This window comes from Limanda limanda, chromosome 1, assembly GCF_963576545.1.
Source record: "Limanda limanda chromosome 1, fLimLim1.1, whole genome shotgun sequence".
Lineage (NCBI taxonomy): Eukaryota > Metazoa > Chordata > Actinopteri > Pleuronectiformes > Pleuronectidae > Limanda > Limanda limanda.
Genome location: NC_083636.1, coordinates 38236230 through 38251668, shown reverse-complemented (window position 1 = coordinate 38251668; position 15439 = coordinate 38236230). Strand labels below are relative to the sequence as shown.

The window sequence follows — 15439 nt, the reverse complement described above, 5'->3', positions numbered from 1 at the left end:
CCCAAAGATCGTCTGTTGACAAGAGCAGCGAGTTGTTGGCAGAAAACTGACAACTCTGATACTTATCTACCCAAAGTCAGTATGAATGACGTAAATATGTATTATTTCTAAATTAATTATTAGTATTTTTGTTCATATTTAATTTATATATTATTAAAGATAAGAGATAGAATAATAAATAATAATAAACCATTCAAAGTAAGTGAAAATTGGTGGCCAGTGTTTAAATATATAATGATACAAGTAAAATCAGTTACAAAGAATATACAAATATAGAGAAATAAATGACACACAAGACTAAAATATGAATACAAAAAGTAGTATTGGAAATGACAGATGAGTATTGCACTTAAAAATGAACATAATAATGGAAGTGGTACAGTAAACAGAGTATGAAAAATCCCTTTGAGCACATGATGACAAGACTTTTGCAGTCACTTCTTATCTAATTAGGAAATGTATTTATTAATTCTGTTTACTGTTGTTCTTTTAATCTGTTTGTTGATTTTAACGTTGTATTATTGAATGATTTATTGGCTTCTTTCCTGTCCTGTATTTATCTTGTTATAACTCTGTACCATTGTTTTGAAAATGTTTCATTATGAACTTATTAAGAAGAATTAAAAGGCTCATAATGTTCATTCAAGAATTATTTTCAGCAACTGTTCTTCATGTTGCTAGTTTGCTAGCCTTGCTCGTGACGTTTTTGGATACTGGATAAATGAGCGGAGTGAGACCTCTTCGCTTTATAATCCATCTTTCAGCCTGACGTGACACCGGCACATGGACATGAGACAGATGTTTTCTCTGACTCTCACGACTCCAGTATCGTTATTGAAAGTTTCCAGCTGCTGATCCGCGTTTATCTTCACCTGCTGCACCAACATGGCTGCGAACCCTCCAGGACAAGGTCAATATTTCTGTTTGTTTGTTGTTCTTAATGTTGAAAGTGAAGTTCTGTGTCTTTAACTGTGTTGAATCCATGGAGGCGGAACTACATATCCGTGTCCCTGAACGTATCACAGCCTCTGTAGTTTTAGTTTATTTAATTTATCGACTAAACAAAACAATTTAGACGCAAACACAAACTCTCTTGAATGAAGTCGGAGCAGAAAGAAGAAGCATCTTACATAATCTGTCCCTATTTTACAAGACATTCATAAACAAGCCAAATAATTCAATAAAATAAAAAAATGTAAATAGCTGCAGTTACAATTAATTTTATACAATTCAAAGAAGCTCACAAAGGGATTTACCTGTCACAACGCAACAAAGCTTAATTAACTCAATAATAATCTCCATATGCTCCAAATTTTACCTATCACTGCATGAAGGGAATGATGTTGGCTGATGCCGATGATTATGTCTAGGGTTGCAAAATTCCGGGAATATTCAAAGTTGGAAACTGTCCATAATAATAATAATAATAATACATTTTATTTCACAGCGCCTTTCATGTCACTCAAGGACGCTTTACAATTCAAAACAGGAGCAAACAAATAACAAAACAATTAAAATTAAAAGTGCAAGTAAAAACAGCATGGCAACTACAGTGAGAATGCAATTCTGAAAAGGTGGGTTTTGAGAGAGGATTTGAACTGAGGGAAGGAGTCAATGTTTCGGATGTCAGGTGGGAGTGAGTTCCAGAGTTTGGGAGCAGAGCGGCTGAAAGCTCTGCTCCCCATGGTGGTAAGCCGGGCAGAGGGGACAGTTAGATGGATGGAAGAGGAGGATCTGAGGGAGCGGGTGGAGGTGGCAGTGTGAAGGAGGTCAGACAGGTAGGGAGGGGCAAGGTTGTGGATGGCTTTAAAGGTATGAAGAAGAATTTTAAAGTTGATACGGAAGTGAATTGGAAGCCAGTGGAGTTGCTGTAGGATGGGGGTGATGTGGTGGAACGAGGGGGTGAGGGAGATGATACGGGCAGCTGAGTTCTGGACCAGTTGGAGTTTATGGAGGGATTTCTGGGGGAGACCAAAGAGGAGAGAATTACAGTAATCGATACGGGAGGTGACATATGTACAAGAATAGAGGTGGTATGGGGGGTGAGGGAGGGACGGAGGCGATTTATGTTACGGAGATGGAAGTAGGCGGTGCGGGTGGTGATGTTGATATGAGATTTGAAGGAGAGTGAGCCATCGACGATGACACCCAGACTCTTTACCTGGGGGGAGGGGGAAACTATGGAGCTGTCAATTGAGAGGGAAAAACTGTCAACTTTGAGTAGAGTGGATTTAGTACCGACTAAAAGGATGGGAATTAACGGGAAATAACTGGAATTAACGGGAATAAACTGGAAATGTTGTGGGTAATTTATACTAACTGTATTTACCTTGTCATTGACAGACATAAATATAAACATTTTGTTTTGTCATAGGCTGATTTGAGCCCTGAGGAAACTTTGTGCACTTGACTATATGCTTCTGCATCGTTGTGTCATTCTTAACATAGGTCTTTGCACAGTATTTGCAAATTTTGTAAAAAAAAACAACTAATGCAATGCCAGAGATATAAATAGTTAGCCAAACAATTGGAATCGTCTGTAAAAATATTTTACAATTGATGGATAAATGAATGGAAATAGGCTAGATGAACAGATGAACAATCCTTAATCAGCATGCTAATATATTTTATACCAGTAATATCATCGAAACTTACCTGACTAGTCCTGCACACTACAGCAGGCCTCAGTAGCCCTGCTGTAGAGTGAAGGATGCTGGGAGTTATCTGTGCATGTGATGGAAGAATGCACAGTGGAGGGTTGAAACTCAACGTGCAGCATGTGCTGCATTCCATACATCTTTAAAATTGAGATTTGAATGATGTTTTTATTGCTCAGCGTTTAATTTGCGTAGTTTTTTTTTTTTTTTTTTTAATTCCCAAAATTCTAGAGCTTAATTTACCGGAAACTTTTGGCCCCTTTGCAACCCTAATTATGTCTCTCACTTTATTCTTTCAGTTTTCTTCATTATCTAATGTATTTATTTCTTGCAGCCTTTCCAAACATTAACCGGGTTGCTATCCTGGCCGAGCTGGAGAAGGAGAGGAAGCGGCTGCTGCAGAATCCATCCATGAACGCTGCTGGAGGCAGGTATGAGAATCCAACTGCAGGGATCAGTACACAGTCAACAGCCAAAGGAAATCTACTTCTGATAAATTCATGTTTTACATTATCAAAAGTGGGATTCAGGTGAAAGTGTCTCATGCTTTAGCAGATTAAACTAGACCAGTTTGATTGTTTGATGGTTTTCCAGCATGAGCAACATTTGCCAGCGTATTCCGTCACATAAGAGGTTAATATGAGAAACATCTTGTCACATGTTTCTGTTCAGATCGAGTATGAAGGATTTCAGGGACAACGCAGAACAGCAGCACATCGCTGCTCAGCAGAAAGCTGCTCTGCAGGTGAGATACACTACACAGCATCTGGAGCATCATGACAAACTAGTAAGGAACTCAGTATAGAACTCATATCTCAGCCAAGGCCCAACAGTTGCTTTTAATTTAAATCAAGCTGCAGCTGCAAGCCTGCTGACTAACCAACATTTAACATTTTATTCAAATCATAAAAGTTTTGTCCTTACTGTTTCTTGAAAGACGCTATATAAATTCAAGTTATTTTTCTTATTATTATAGTAAAGTAGTTTTTTCTAAATTTTCCACTTGTATGTTCAGTCAGTCTTGGTGAGTTTTCTTTTTTTGACCGGTCTTTTAAAGTTGAGGCTGATGTGGAGAAGTAATTCTGTACAGTTTCTGATGCAGGCAGCATTTATTGTAAATCACAGTCATAAAGGCTGAGTCATTTAAACAGGTCTAAAAAAACGTCACTTTTCAAAAGAGGTGTTGAGGTATCATGAGAGATCTTGCAGAATAAATGTCACTAAGTGAGATCTTAAAATTTACTAATTTCCTCTGAACAAAATATTATTTACAGCACTTTTTTTTTCAGTTTGTCTTTGTTCTGAAAGTATTTATCAGAAAAACACACATTAAACAAACAAAAGAAGGTGTGAAGCTTCAGAGCTGTCGTATTTTTTCTTTCTCTGGATTATAACTAACCTTCTTCTCTTGCAGCATGCGCACATACACTCCTCGGGCTTCTTCATCACTCAGGACTCCTCCTTCGGGAACCTCATCCTCCCTGTCATCCCGCGCCTGGAGCCCGAGTCGTGACCTTCCACTTCTGATCTGCCTCCACCCTGCCTGAGACAAAACCATGTGCATGTCAGATTTATTTACAGAGAAGCTTTCAAAACATTCAGAATAGATTTTACAGAAAAATCTTCTACGGCTAACTACAGAAATCCTGCTCTGTTGCCGACTCCCCACTAAATTCTCTGGGTTTTTACATTTGTAATTGATATTTACATAATAAATTTGTTATATGTGTTAAATCACAGCTTTCTTTTACTTTTATTTATTAACTTACTTTCAAGTTTTACGATAAATTGCCTTTCTCACTTGTTTCTTGTAACTTGATTGTTTGCATCCAACCGTTTTAAAATGATTCAAATGTGAACAGAGGCGTGTTTGAAAGATTTGTTTCTGATGCAGTCGCATGATATGACCAGAAGTTCAGTAGACCACAGCCCTGGATATGAATTACAGATACAAATATTCATCTCATGCATCATCACATTGTTTTCAATATCAACAGTTCAATCAGTCGAATGTCTGGCACCATTTCAACAGTAATCATCGACGGTCTAACATCAACACATTCCAACAGGAAAGTCCCTCTACTGCCACCAGCTGGACAGGAGGAGATTCTTGTCTCAATTCACTATTATATTATATTATACTATTATTAATTAATTGTTGCGTTCAGTAAAGTCTAGGAGTTTTGACCATGAAAAATGGATCATATTAAAGTACACTGCATTAATATGTGAGCTGGATAAAGAAGCATAATGCTGAATTGCCTGTTCAGTGTTATGTAAACCAATACTAAACTTAAACAGGAATTAAAATGGGCATATGTATTGTTAAAATTATAACAAAATCTGCATAAAACCATGACTACAGAGCTCATCAACATGTATTTTTAAACAATTCAAAATATTCTGTTGTGAATAATAATTTGGGTTTGGCTTTTTTTACTCGTTAAAGAATCCACGATAATTAAAAAATCCAGAAGTTGTAAACAAGTGTTTTCTACTTCACTGTAAAGTCTCGATTGGGTACATGTGCCTGTGAAGTTCACAGTCACCTTTATAAAAACTGTACATTAGACAACAAACTCTCCTTCCTTCTGCAAAAACATGTGAAAACAAGCTTCTGAGGTCAAGCTGCATCAGCAAATACCCAGGTTACATCATGTTAACACGTTTCTGAATGGAGGAGAACTTTGAAACACAAAGAGCAGCTGCTAAAAACTGTTTTATTTCAAACTCTAGAATTTTCTTATTAAATAAATAAGGGATTCTGATTAATTATAAGTTAATTATTGATTTAATGGCACTTTCAAAGATGATCTATTATTTGTATAGCACCTCTTGTGTATGTTAGCAAACAATTCATGTTTAATTATGACTTGTTACTTCTATTCTCATTGTGTGTTCTATATTTACAGTTGTTTGTTACTTTAAAGTGTCTTTGAGCACTGTTAAGAGTGCTATACAAATAAGATAATACATAAATAGTAATACATAATAAATAGAGGTAATAAAAGTCGATAAAAGGGGATGAAAACACACACTAAGACATTTTAATAACGGATGGAATACATGACAAATTAAATCATCTTGTGTATGTTAGCTAACAATTCATTTTTAATTATGACTTGTAACTTCTATTCTCATTGTGTGTGTTTATATTTACAGTTGTTTGTTGCTTTCAAGTGTCTTTGAGCTTTGTTAAGAGTGCTACACAAATACGATAATAAATAAATAGTAATAAATAATAAATAGAGGAAATAAAAGTCGATAAAAGGGGATGAAAACACACTCTAAGACATTTTAATAACGGATGGAACAAATGATAGATTAAATCATCCAAATCCAGCTCTATACAGATGATGTGAAGTCTTTTAAATGTGGCCATGTTTTTTTTCCATGTCTGAAATTCGGTGACTTGACTGAACTTGCTCCTGGCTCCACCCTCCATTACTCAGCTACGTGTTCGGACTGGTGCCTTCAATTTACAAGCATCTCGGGGAAAGAAAAGGAGAATCTCCCCTCCCCGGCTCTTCTCCTCGCTGGAGGAACAGCGCAGCCGACAAAGCGTGAAAAGTTCCTGTAAAGGTTTTATTTTCCGCTGGATGAAGTTCTGCATTGGAAGCTGATGATATCTGAAGCCGCAGAGAGAGGAGGTGCGTGTCGGATTCTGTTCTGCTTCTTTTACGCACGGACACAAGCTTGTTTGCGCTTGACAGTCGTGTAAAAAAAAACAACGCCTGAATGTTATTATTATTATGAGTGTTTTTGACTTTTGGCATGATCTAAATCTCATTTAAGGTTCCACTGACATCTTAGGGGTTTGATCCAGGAAGGGAAGAGCAAGTTCCTGAGGCAACTTTGCAGTGAGAAGAGGAGCCAGACGCACAGAAAGGCACCAGGGGGAGTTTATTAGTGATTGGGTTGTTGGGATTATGGCGTTGAAGGCCAAAGTGCTGTACGACTTCCACTCTGAAAACCCAGGGGAGATCTCCATAACCGAGAATGAGCTGGTGACTCTGTTCAGCGAGGAGGAGCTGGATGGCTGGCTGGAGGGGGAGAACGGCCGGGGGGAGGCAGGCCTCTTCCCTGCCTCTTATGTGGAGATCCTCAAGGACCACATCACCTCCAACACCAACAACAACGGGGTCTCCTCCCGCAAGACCAAAGTCCTTCCTCCCACCCAGACCTCCTTCACGTCCACTGACTCCCAGTCCCAGAGGGGTCCCGAGGCCGGCAGCGTTAGTGGTGGCAGCTTCCAAACCAGTCAGGGCAGTGATGACGACTGGGACGACGACTGGGATGACAGCTCGCCTGCCACAGACGCCCCTCAGGGTCTTGGGACCTCGCCCCCCCTGTACGCGGTGACCACTTCCCTACCCGCCCGGCGTGGCAGCTCCAGGCAGCACCACCAGCAGCAGCAGGCCAAGAGCTCGGCCACGGTGGGGAGGAACCTCAACAGGTTCTCCACCTTCGTCAAGTCCGGAGGCGAGGCCTTCCTGCTCGGGGAGGCAGCCGCTCTGGTGAGGGATGGGGACCGGATCTGTGTGGTGATGGGGGAGAGCGGGCCCGAGTGGCAGGAGGATCCGTACCCGTTCACCTGCTCCATCGACGACCCCATCAGGCAGACCAAGTTCAAAGGCATGAAGAGCTACATGTCCTACGGCCTGACCCCGACGCACACCAACGTACGAGTCAACCGCAGGTACACGCCCTCCTCCTGGCTCCTCCTCTTCCTCTTCCTCTTCCCTCTCTTGGGACCTAGAATAATTGTTTCCTCAGTTCTTCCTGTGGCCACAGTTATTCACACAAAATAGCAAAAACAGACTTGACTGGGTTCTCAGAAATCCTCCCTGAGATTCCCTCATCCATCTTCACATTGTTTCTCTGTCAGCAGGTTTGTCAACAGAGATCTTTTCCAACCAACATGTGCTTATCTTTCTTTTTCACTTCCTTCCTATACCCACCACATTCCCAAACCCTCTCCGTCCTTCTCCTCTCATTCATCCCTCTCTTCCTCTCCATCCCTCCAGGTACAAGCACTTCGACTGGCTCTACGCTCGGCTGGTGGAGCGTTTCCCCGTCATCTCCGTGCCGCGCCTGCCGGAGAAGCAGGCCACCGGGCGCTTCGAGGAGGACTTCATCTCCAAGAGGAGGAAGGGTCTGATCTGGTGGATGAACCACATGAGCAGCCACCCCGTGCTGGCGCGCTGCGACGTTTTCCAGCACTTCCTGACGTGCGGGGCGGACGAGAAAGCCTGGAAACTGGGCAAGAGGAAGGCGGAGAGGGACGACCTGGTCGGGGCCAACTTCTTTCTCACTATCAGGTTGGAGATCGTTATTCTCTGGTGCAGAGATTGTGTGTTGGAATCCTCGATAAGAATCTTTGTTTGTTTTTATAAGTTGCAAAGTATGGAAAACAGGGAAAACCCCATTTGTGATGCGGATCCCGACCATTATCAGATTGTTTGTCACATTTTAAGTTAATTTCCAAGAGAGTAACTCATGGATATTGATGAAAAAAATCTGCCTTGTGCGTAATTTAGTGCAGATCCAAGTAAAAATCCAGCTTTTCTGACTTTAAATGTAGATTGATCAGGGGAGAGTTTGGCCTCGGCGTAGTTATGAGCTCTATGATTGCCCTTGAGAGGCATTTTTTAAATTGAGGGGCTTTTAGAGAGTGCATACCTCCACCAAGGCTAAAAATCTCACTCGCCATGTAAAAGAAACAAAAGGAATCCAGATCGGCTCCAAAATGTAACAGGGTCTTCCTCGGATCCTCCCCCACCCTTCCACAAAGTGTCAAGGAAATCAATTTTGTAGTTTTCGAGTAATCCTTCTGACAGACGGACAAATGGCAAAGAAAACACAACCTCCTTGGTGGAGTTAAATAAAATAACAGACGCATGCAGCTTTTCTTAATGGCTCCCATAGCCTGTAATGTATCATGTAGCTGCTGGAGACGGCTGTGGGTCTCGGTTGAGGTTCAGTAATGTTTAATTTAAAACACCAGGTTTAATGTCAGGCACTCAGAGTCCAAGAGCTCGACCTTATTCAGTCACTTTTTCCACCTGCGTTCAACAGCCTGACAAGCAGTAACTGTTGTAGATAAGTGGATCAGCAAACATTCACTTTAATAGTTGCTGTTACAACACAGAGTGGGTTTTCAACATGGGCCACTGCCTGCTGACCTCATTAACTTACAGACTGTCCGAACTTATCACTTTCACGGCTCTGTTGTCCTCGTTGAGCACTGGGTGTATCAATGTCCAGCACAGGCACTGGGAATTGCAAAGGGAAATTACTGGTTGGAGTATAAAGTCGCGGAGGGTTGAGGGAAAGACTGAGCACCGCACAATAAATGACATAATGAGTTTCACATGACGTTCCAAATGTTACAAATTAAAGAGGTAAAGGGATTTAACAAAGTAACAAGAACACTTAACATTGTAAGAAATTAGTTTCTAGTTTTCCCTGTTTCACTGGAATGTAGCTATTAAGGCGTTTTACCATTGGGAGTGTCCTGAAAGAGAGATAACCAGAATGAAACATTTGGCCCTGACATGATTGTGTAATAAAGATGATGTCATGCATAACTGAAAGAAGAAATCATGGAGGATTTTTAAAATAAAGCCACAAGGTCTGAAACCTAGAAGAAACATAACTCCATCAAGGCCCAGCAGACCAACTTAAATTAAATAAAATTGAACCAAATTGAAAACTCTCATATCTCTGACTTTTATCATCATGATCAAATAATTATTCCTGGAAAATCAGTGTAAATGTAAACAAATGTGAAGATGTGCTCATTCTGATCAGCACAAAAACAAATTGGAGCTTGTTCTCTGACCAATACTGAATCCCAAGTTTTTTAGAAATCTGTCCAGTGGTTGGACAATTCAGATGGAAACATAACCTCCTCTTTCTCCCACTTCAGCCCGCCTGCCGTTCCTCTGGACCTCCAGGATGTCGAGAGCAAAGTCGAAGGTTTCAAGACCTTCACCAAGAGGATGGACGAGAACATTGTCGTCGTCAACACCACCATCAACGAGTTCGCGCGCAAACAGATCACAGGCTTCAAGAAAGAGTACCAGAAGGTGGGACAGTCCTTCAAGCTCCTGGCGCAGGCGTTCGAGCTGGACCAGCAGACCTACTCAGTCGGCCTGAATGGAGCCATCTCTTACACGGGAGAGACCTACGAGGCGATAGGAGAGTATTTCGCCGAGCAGCCGCGTCAGGACCTGGATCCCATCTCGGACCTGCTGGACCTGTACAGGGGACACCTGGACAATTTTCCTGACATCGTCCATGTACAGAAAGGTGGGAATGTGTGTGTGTGTTCGAGATCAAACCATAATTTGTCATTTTGCATAAATCTGCCTCAGCGACAGTGAGTGTATTTACTGTACATGTGAAAGGTTGCATACATTTTCATTCGCTGTCATGATTGACAGATGAGACGCTATCTTTACTGTTTATGATATTTCCTTTTAAACATGAGGCAAAAAGAAATCCTGCAGATCCTTCAAAAGAAAGTTATGAATTAAGCATCCATCATGCTCGCAAGAAATCAGATGCAGGACATTACCACCTTTGAAAGGTGGAGGTTTGAATCCAGGCCTCTCTCCAGACAGGCAGTTTTATTAAATGGAACAAATAACTCACTAATTTAACTATTTAAACTTGCATTAAAAAGGGTAATTATTGATTTTTCCAAAAGGCATCTAGGCCACAGCCTCCCTATCTGTTACCACGTCATTAACAGGCAGACAATAGACAAAGACCCAGATTCTGACTGTTTCCTAACCAAAGGCAACATCTGTTTTCATTTACTGAACTGCAGCGTCAATCTGGGTGGAAAACTGAAACTCGTGGCCGCTCCATTGTTAACACTCTGGATACTGTGAGAGGCTGTGCTCGCTCGGTTTTGAAAACACAGACACACACACAGACATGTACAAAAGGCCTCATGGCAGAGGAGTTAGCTTGTTAGTCTGCTGCAGGTTGGGAGGAGGGAGTCGCCCCTGGCACGCAGAGTCCTGACGTTTGCCAAAACCTAGAGGCACCGATTCTATAGTGCACTGAGCCCTGGTCTCTAGATACAATCACAGCTCTGCACTGTGGACACAGACTGAAACCCAATGGTCCCTGGGACAGACAGAACTACACCTACTTCTGATCGACAAATAACACATTGGTTTATGTCCCCTGTGTAGCGCAGCCCTCGAAGAACACCAGCATCTCCTTCACTCCTGAAAGCCTGACTTAATAGTTCTTAGTTATAACTGTAACTCAGTGAAACACAATGACAACTTTACCCATACCAACTAATTGAGACTCAAACTAAAGCAATTTTACCCAAATTTAACCTGGAAGGCAGATCTTCACGGTTGTGTCACAGGATATGACAGCATCATCATTTCTGCTTCTCAAAGCACAAAAAGCTTTGTCGAAATTCTTGGGAACAGCATGGTTTTCATTTCAGGAAACTGCTTCTACCTCTGCTTTATGCAAAAACATCCAATACAAAAGTAGTTTATGGTTAAAGTGATTATTTGTATGCCTGACACACCTGATCCCTTTTCGTTGCTTTTCATTATCATGCAAATCTTCTAAAGAGGTGGCAGGGTGTTGCTGAAATGCTCTAAAGACATATGTATTAAAAACAAAAAGAGAATCATTGGAAATTGAGAGATCCGGGCTCAGACTCTGTCATAGGACTGAGTCATCACGCCCGTGAACAAATCCTCTAAAATCTGCACCGCTGTCGTAACCACCTTTTAGAGAAGATGGCCGGTTTAGTCACAGTTTCCATAACAGTGGATTCAATGAAGGGCCCTCGTTAAGACGACTCAGCTGGTTCTGACTAAACAAGCTGTTGAATTAAAATCTTTTAATTAAACACATCGAAGGAGACAGACGCCTCTCACAGACGCCTCTCGCACAGGGCCTGGTTCTCCCATAGCATCCAAATTAAAAAGGCATGGTAGCGTTGCAGCATTTAACAACAGCTGGAGAAAGAAGTTACTGCTGGGAGTTCGATGCGGACAGGTTTGCTGACCTAAATGTCCGAGTACAGTATCGTCCCGTCCTCGCTCGTTCTGTCTGTGAGGTCCGAGGGCAACATCTGATTTGAATGAGCGAGAGATTCCTGGGCCCCTTGTACTGTGTTGCCTTGGGACTGCAGGAATGCAAAATGGAGCCGTCGCAGGATTAGTTTCCCCTCCTCCTCTTTTCTTCTCCCTCTTTTTTTTTTTTTTTCCTCTTCCTTCTGGTTGAGGAGAAGAAGGAAGGAGAAAGAATAGGGGAGGGTGTGTGTTAGAGAGAGAGAGAGAGGGAGAGGGGGCGTTCAGACCCTGAAGTTTCCCACAGGCCTCCGGCACAAGAGTTCAGATTACAGCTCTGTAATCGCCCGGCAGCGAGCAGAGCAAAGTCTGTGTAGATTTCATTTTGCCATGTTCTTTTTGGGTTTTTGACGTGTGTGTGAGATACAGATCTAAGTCGTCAAGGTCAGAAAGCAGAGTCGTACCAAGGCAACTCACTGACTCGTCATTTCCTCCAAATGCTTTCATGTTAGCAAGCGTCAACGTTAGTTCCTCTTCAGCTGCCCTACTTCCTACTTTATCACACCAAACTAAAAAACGTGAGTCACAACATGACTGAGAAGCTGGAAATTGTTCTAATAAGCAAATTTCTGTAGTATTTAAAAAAATTGTGTAATCAGACGTTTTAACTATAGGAACCACAAGCTTATTGCTTAATTTAAAGGTTTATGACCTTTTCATTTCCTCTCTCGTTTATACATTTCTTTCCAAAGTTCTACCATCACTTGTTGGCTAACCGCTTCTCTAACTTGTGGGCTAGCTGCTAGCCTCTCCTACAATTCAGAAAAAGGATGTGGTCCTGCTTCACTCTCCGTCCTGCTTCCTGATATTCAGCTTTAGATCTTTCATGGTTAAAATAAAGTCCAGCAACCACTTCATTTCCTAGCATTCAGAAAAGCCACAGATAATATAACTGCATCCTGACAAATACTTTGAGTTTCTTCTGGCTGAAGGTTCCTCGTTCAGCCCGAGTCTGACCTACATTCAGACTGTCAGATGCAACTTCCACATCTGGATAATTTCTGGCAGAGACATAGACCATCCCCCTGGCTGTTGGCCAACACTGGAGGATAAAAGCTGGAATCCGGCCATATGTGAAAATGTATGAACCAGACTTGGGCCGAGGACTTATGTTGGTGCCAGAAAGTTTCATTTTCCGTCTGGGCTTTAGCCTCAATCAGTCCAGCGCTGCTCTTATCATAAGACAGAGACCAAAGTAGATTATGACAGTGAAATTGTCTGCTGGGAAAATGTTTTAACCATAATCCACATCATCTTTCCAATGTTTCAGCTGAATTTGCTGTTTTCTGCTCTACAGATGTTCCTTTTCACGCTCATGCAGCCACTTGTCTCGAGCTTGGAGGGACAGGGCTAAAGACATAGTTGACATTTTGGGAAATATGCTTCACTTTCTTGCCGGGCTGTTAGATGAGAAGATTGATACCACTCTCATGTCAGGAATTTGAAGTTGCTTGCACAAGAATAGATTTTCTTAGCATTACAAACGTCAAAGTGATTTTGACGCAAGAAATTGAAAGGTTTTCGATCGACTTTCTCAATCCTCTCCTTCTCTTTGACCCACTTCCCTCACCCGTCCTCTTCCAGGTGCACTCACCAAGGTGAAAGACTGTCCGAAGCAGGAAGGCGACCTCCACGACCGCTGCAACATCATTTCCTGCGCTACGCTGGCCGAGATCCAACACTTCCACCGCACACGTGTACGGGACTTCCGCTCGCAGATGCAGCATCACCTCCGCCAGCAGATCGGCTTCTTCCAGAAGATCACGGCCAAGCTGGAGGACGCGCTGCACAGATACGACGATGACCAGTAAGGACGAGAGGGGGAGGTGGGGGGATTCCTGAAGAGAGGGTTGATGGATGTGCTCGTCCGTTCGTAATGGCGAACACCTGTAAGAGAGAACACCTTGGAGACCTGTGAAGTCACGGATCCTGGGCTCTCAACTCTATTAAAGAAAATATAGGCCACTGGGCTGTGGAATGACAACTTCTGGTATTATCTGGACAGCTCTGATGAATGTACCAGTAACTGGGACTTTGCTGACGCTGCATGCACATCTGGCAACTCAGCGGGACTGCGGAGATATTAAAAACAGCTGCTTTTAATATGCCTGGGCTGCCTCTTGGTTCCAGGGCTTCGAGGGTCATGTGATCTCTGCAGGTCTCCACTGCCTACCACTCAAAACTAAAACAATGGATCTAACAAAGAGTGAAAAACTGGACTCGATGAATTTATCTTTATCTCTATGTGTTGTTTTTACTTGAATTACCTGCTCAGTATTGTTTGGATGGGACACAACATTGTGCAAGTTTTTTTTTGTTTTTGAAAGACGAAGAGTGGGCAGATTTGAGTCTGTTGATTCTGTTTAGTGGTCGGATTTTCATCACAGCTTGAAATTTGAGCAACTTGCAATGTCTTCATCTCACAGACAACAACACTGTCATATCTTTACGACACCACAACTTTGTGTCTTTGTGCCTTGAATGACCCTGAAGCAACTGAGCTCAGACTGGATGTGTTTCTCTGCTTGTTTTAGAGAAGCAGTTGTTTTCCTTTTTTTGGGATGTTGTACTGAAACCATCTGGGTTTCTGTTTTCCCTCAGTCCCAGGAGGTCAGAGGTCAGGCTCAGGGCACAGATACTTCAGTGCTTTCCCGACTTTGGAGTTATTTAAGTTACTGTGTGTTGGCTTTTCATGTGATTCATGTCCGTTTTAAATTCTTCCGGGGACAATTTGTAACAAAAAAATTTGACAATCATGGTGTTTTATCGCTTTTAGCCCATTTACGTCAGTGTCACTGAGGTGGATCAGCCACAGAAGCTGCTCTGTAGTTGACCACAGCGTCTAAACTCCCATTTGGGGGCAATAAGTTAGATTTATTTTATGTTGTGTACACACAGTACCGTTACGTTTGGTGTCTCTACTTTGTATATCCGCTTGCTACTTCAAAACATTCCGTTAAAGCAACCGGTAGCAATGGTTTGTTGTGAGATCTAAAGGATAAGAATACCACTGGTGAGCTTCTCAGTAGCTTATGTTCTGAATAATGTCAATATAACAGGTTTATGAACATAAGCAATGATACCTGAGATAACAGGAGAACATTTTGACGTTCCGAACCAATGAGCACTTACGGTATTACATGAAAACTCAGTACTCATGGGTCTGACCGCACCCATTTTTCAAACTTGGCCTCCGTGTCAATCCCAACTGAACACCTGGCTAAAATCCGTAACTGTGTCGTGCGCAATTAGGAAACGACATTGACGTCATTGGGGTGAAAAATCTGTCCAGAGGTCGAGGGACATATAAACGCCTGCCAAAGTACTCACAAGCACCTCGAGTTGTTCCTGCTGCCGTGGGTGTATCCAGGACCAAGTTTCACCACGACACACACACACACACACTGTTGCGGCTGGTGATTACCTGAATGCATCACAGGTTCAGTTTTACACTCATATAGTAAATCTGGTGGATGTTTCAGTTTCAGGTTTGACCTTGACGTTCCTCTCCTGGTTTCTAACGGGGTGAACCAGCAGCCTGGTCGTTGTTCTCAGCGACTTTTCCTGAATCATATAATTTACTTTGAATGTAAATGTTTGTAAACACACTTTCGATGTAACATGGTGAGGCAACATTTCAGTATATGCGTGAAATACAGTAAA

The 15439-nt window shown here is 42.2% G+C and overlaps 2 protein-coding genes across 2 annotated transcripts; both read left to right on the top strand.

The window, feature by feature from the left end:
• Nucleotides 1–55: 55 nt before the first annotated feature.
• Nucleotides 56–4394, top strand: LOC133026040 (SOSS complex subunit C-like). Its single transcript, XM_061092897.1, has 5 exons — nt 56–75; nt 765–910; nt 2992–3088; nt 3330–3402; nt 4072–4394. Exons 2-5 carry the CDS (start codon nt 886–888, stop codon nt 4168–4170), a joined length of 294 nt encoding a protein of 97 aa, XP_060948880.1. The 5' UTR covers nt 56–75; nt 765–885; the 3' UTR covers nt 4171–4394.
• A 1851-nt stretch (nt 4395–6245) lies between these two features.
• Nucleotides 6246–15439, top strand: LOC133006756 (sorting nexin-18-like). Its single transcript, XM_061075687.1, has 5 exons — nt 6246–6307; nt 6453–7356; nt 7685–7978; nt 9589–9971; nt 13361–15439. The coding sequence occupies exons 2-5, from the start codon at nt 6587–6589 to the stop codon at nt 13585–13587; spliced, it is 1674 nt and encodes a 557-aa protein (XP_060931670.1). The 5' UTR covers nt 6246–6307; nt 6453–6586; the 3' UTR covers nt 13588–15439.

Excerpts from the sequence above, each read along its gene's own strand:
- LOC133006756 (XM_061075687.1), top strand. The coding sequence starts at position 6,587 with ATGGCGTTGAAGGCCAAAGTGCTGTACGACTTCCACTCTGAAAACCCA. Across the intron at positions 7,357-7,684 it reads AACGTACGAGTCAACCGCAG|GTACAAGCACTTCGACTGGC; the intron begins GTACACGCCCTC and ends CCATCCCTCCAG. Across the intron at positions 9,972-13,360 it reads CATCGTCCATGTACAGAAAG|GTGCACTCACCAAGGTGAAA; the intron begins GTGGGAATGTGT and ends GTCCTCTTCCAG.
- LOC133026040 (XM_061092897.1), top strand. The coding sequence starts at position 886 with ATGGCTGCGAACCCTCCAGGACAAG. Across the intron at positions 911-2,991 it reads TGCGAACCCTCCAGGACAAG|CCTTTCCAAACATTAACCGG; the intron begins GTCAATATTTCT and ends TATTTCTTGCAG. Across the intron at positions 3,403-4,071 it reads AGCAGAAAGCTGCTCTGCAG|CATGCGCACATACACTCCTC; the intron begins GTGAGATACACT and ends CTTCTCTTGCAG.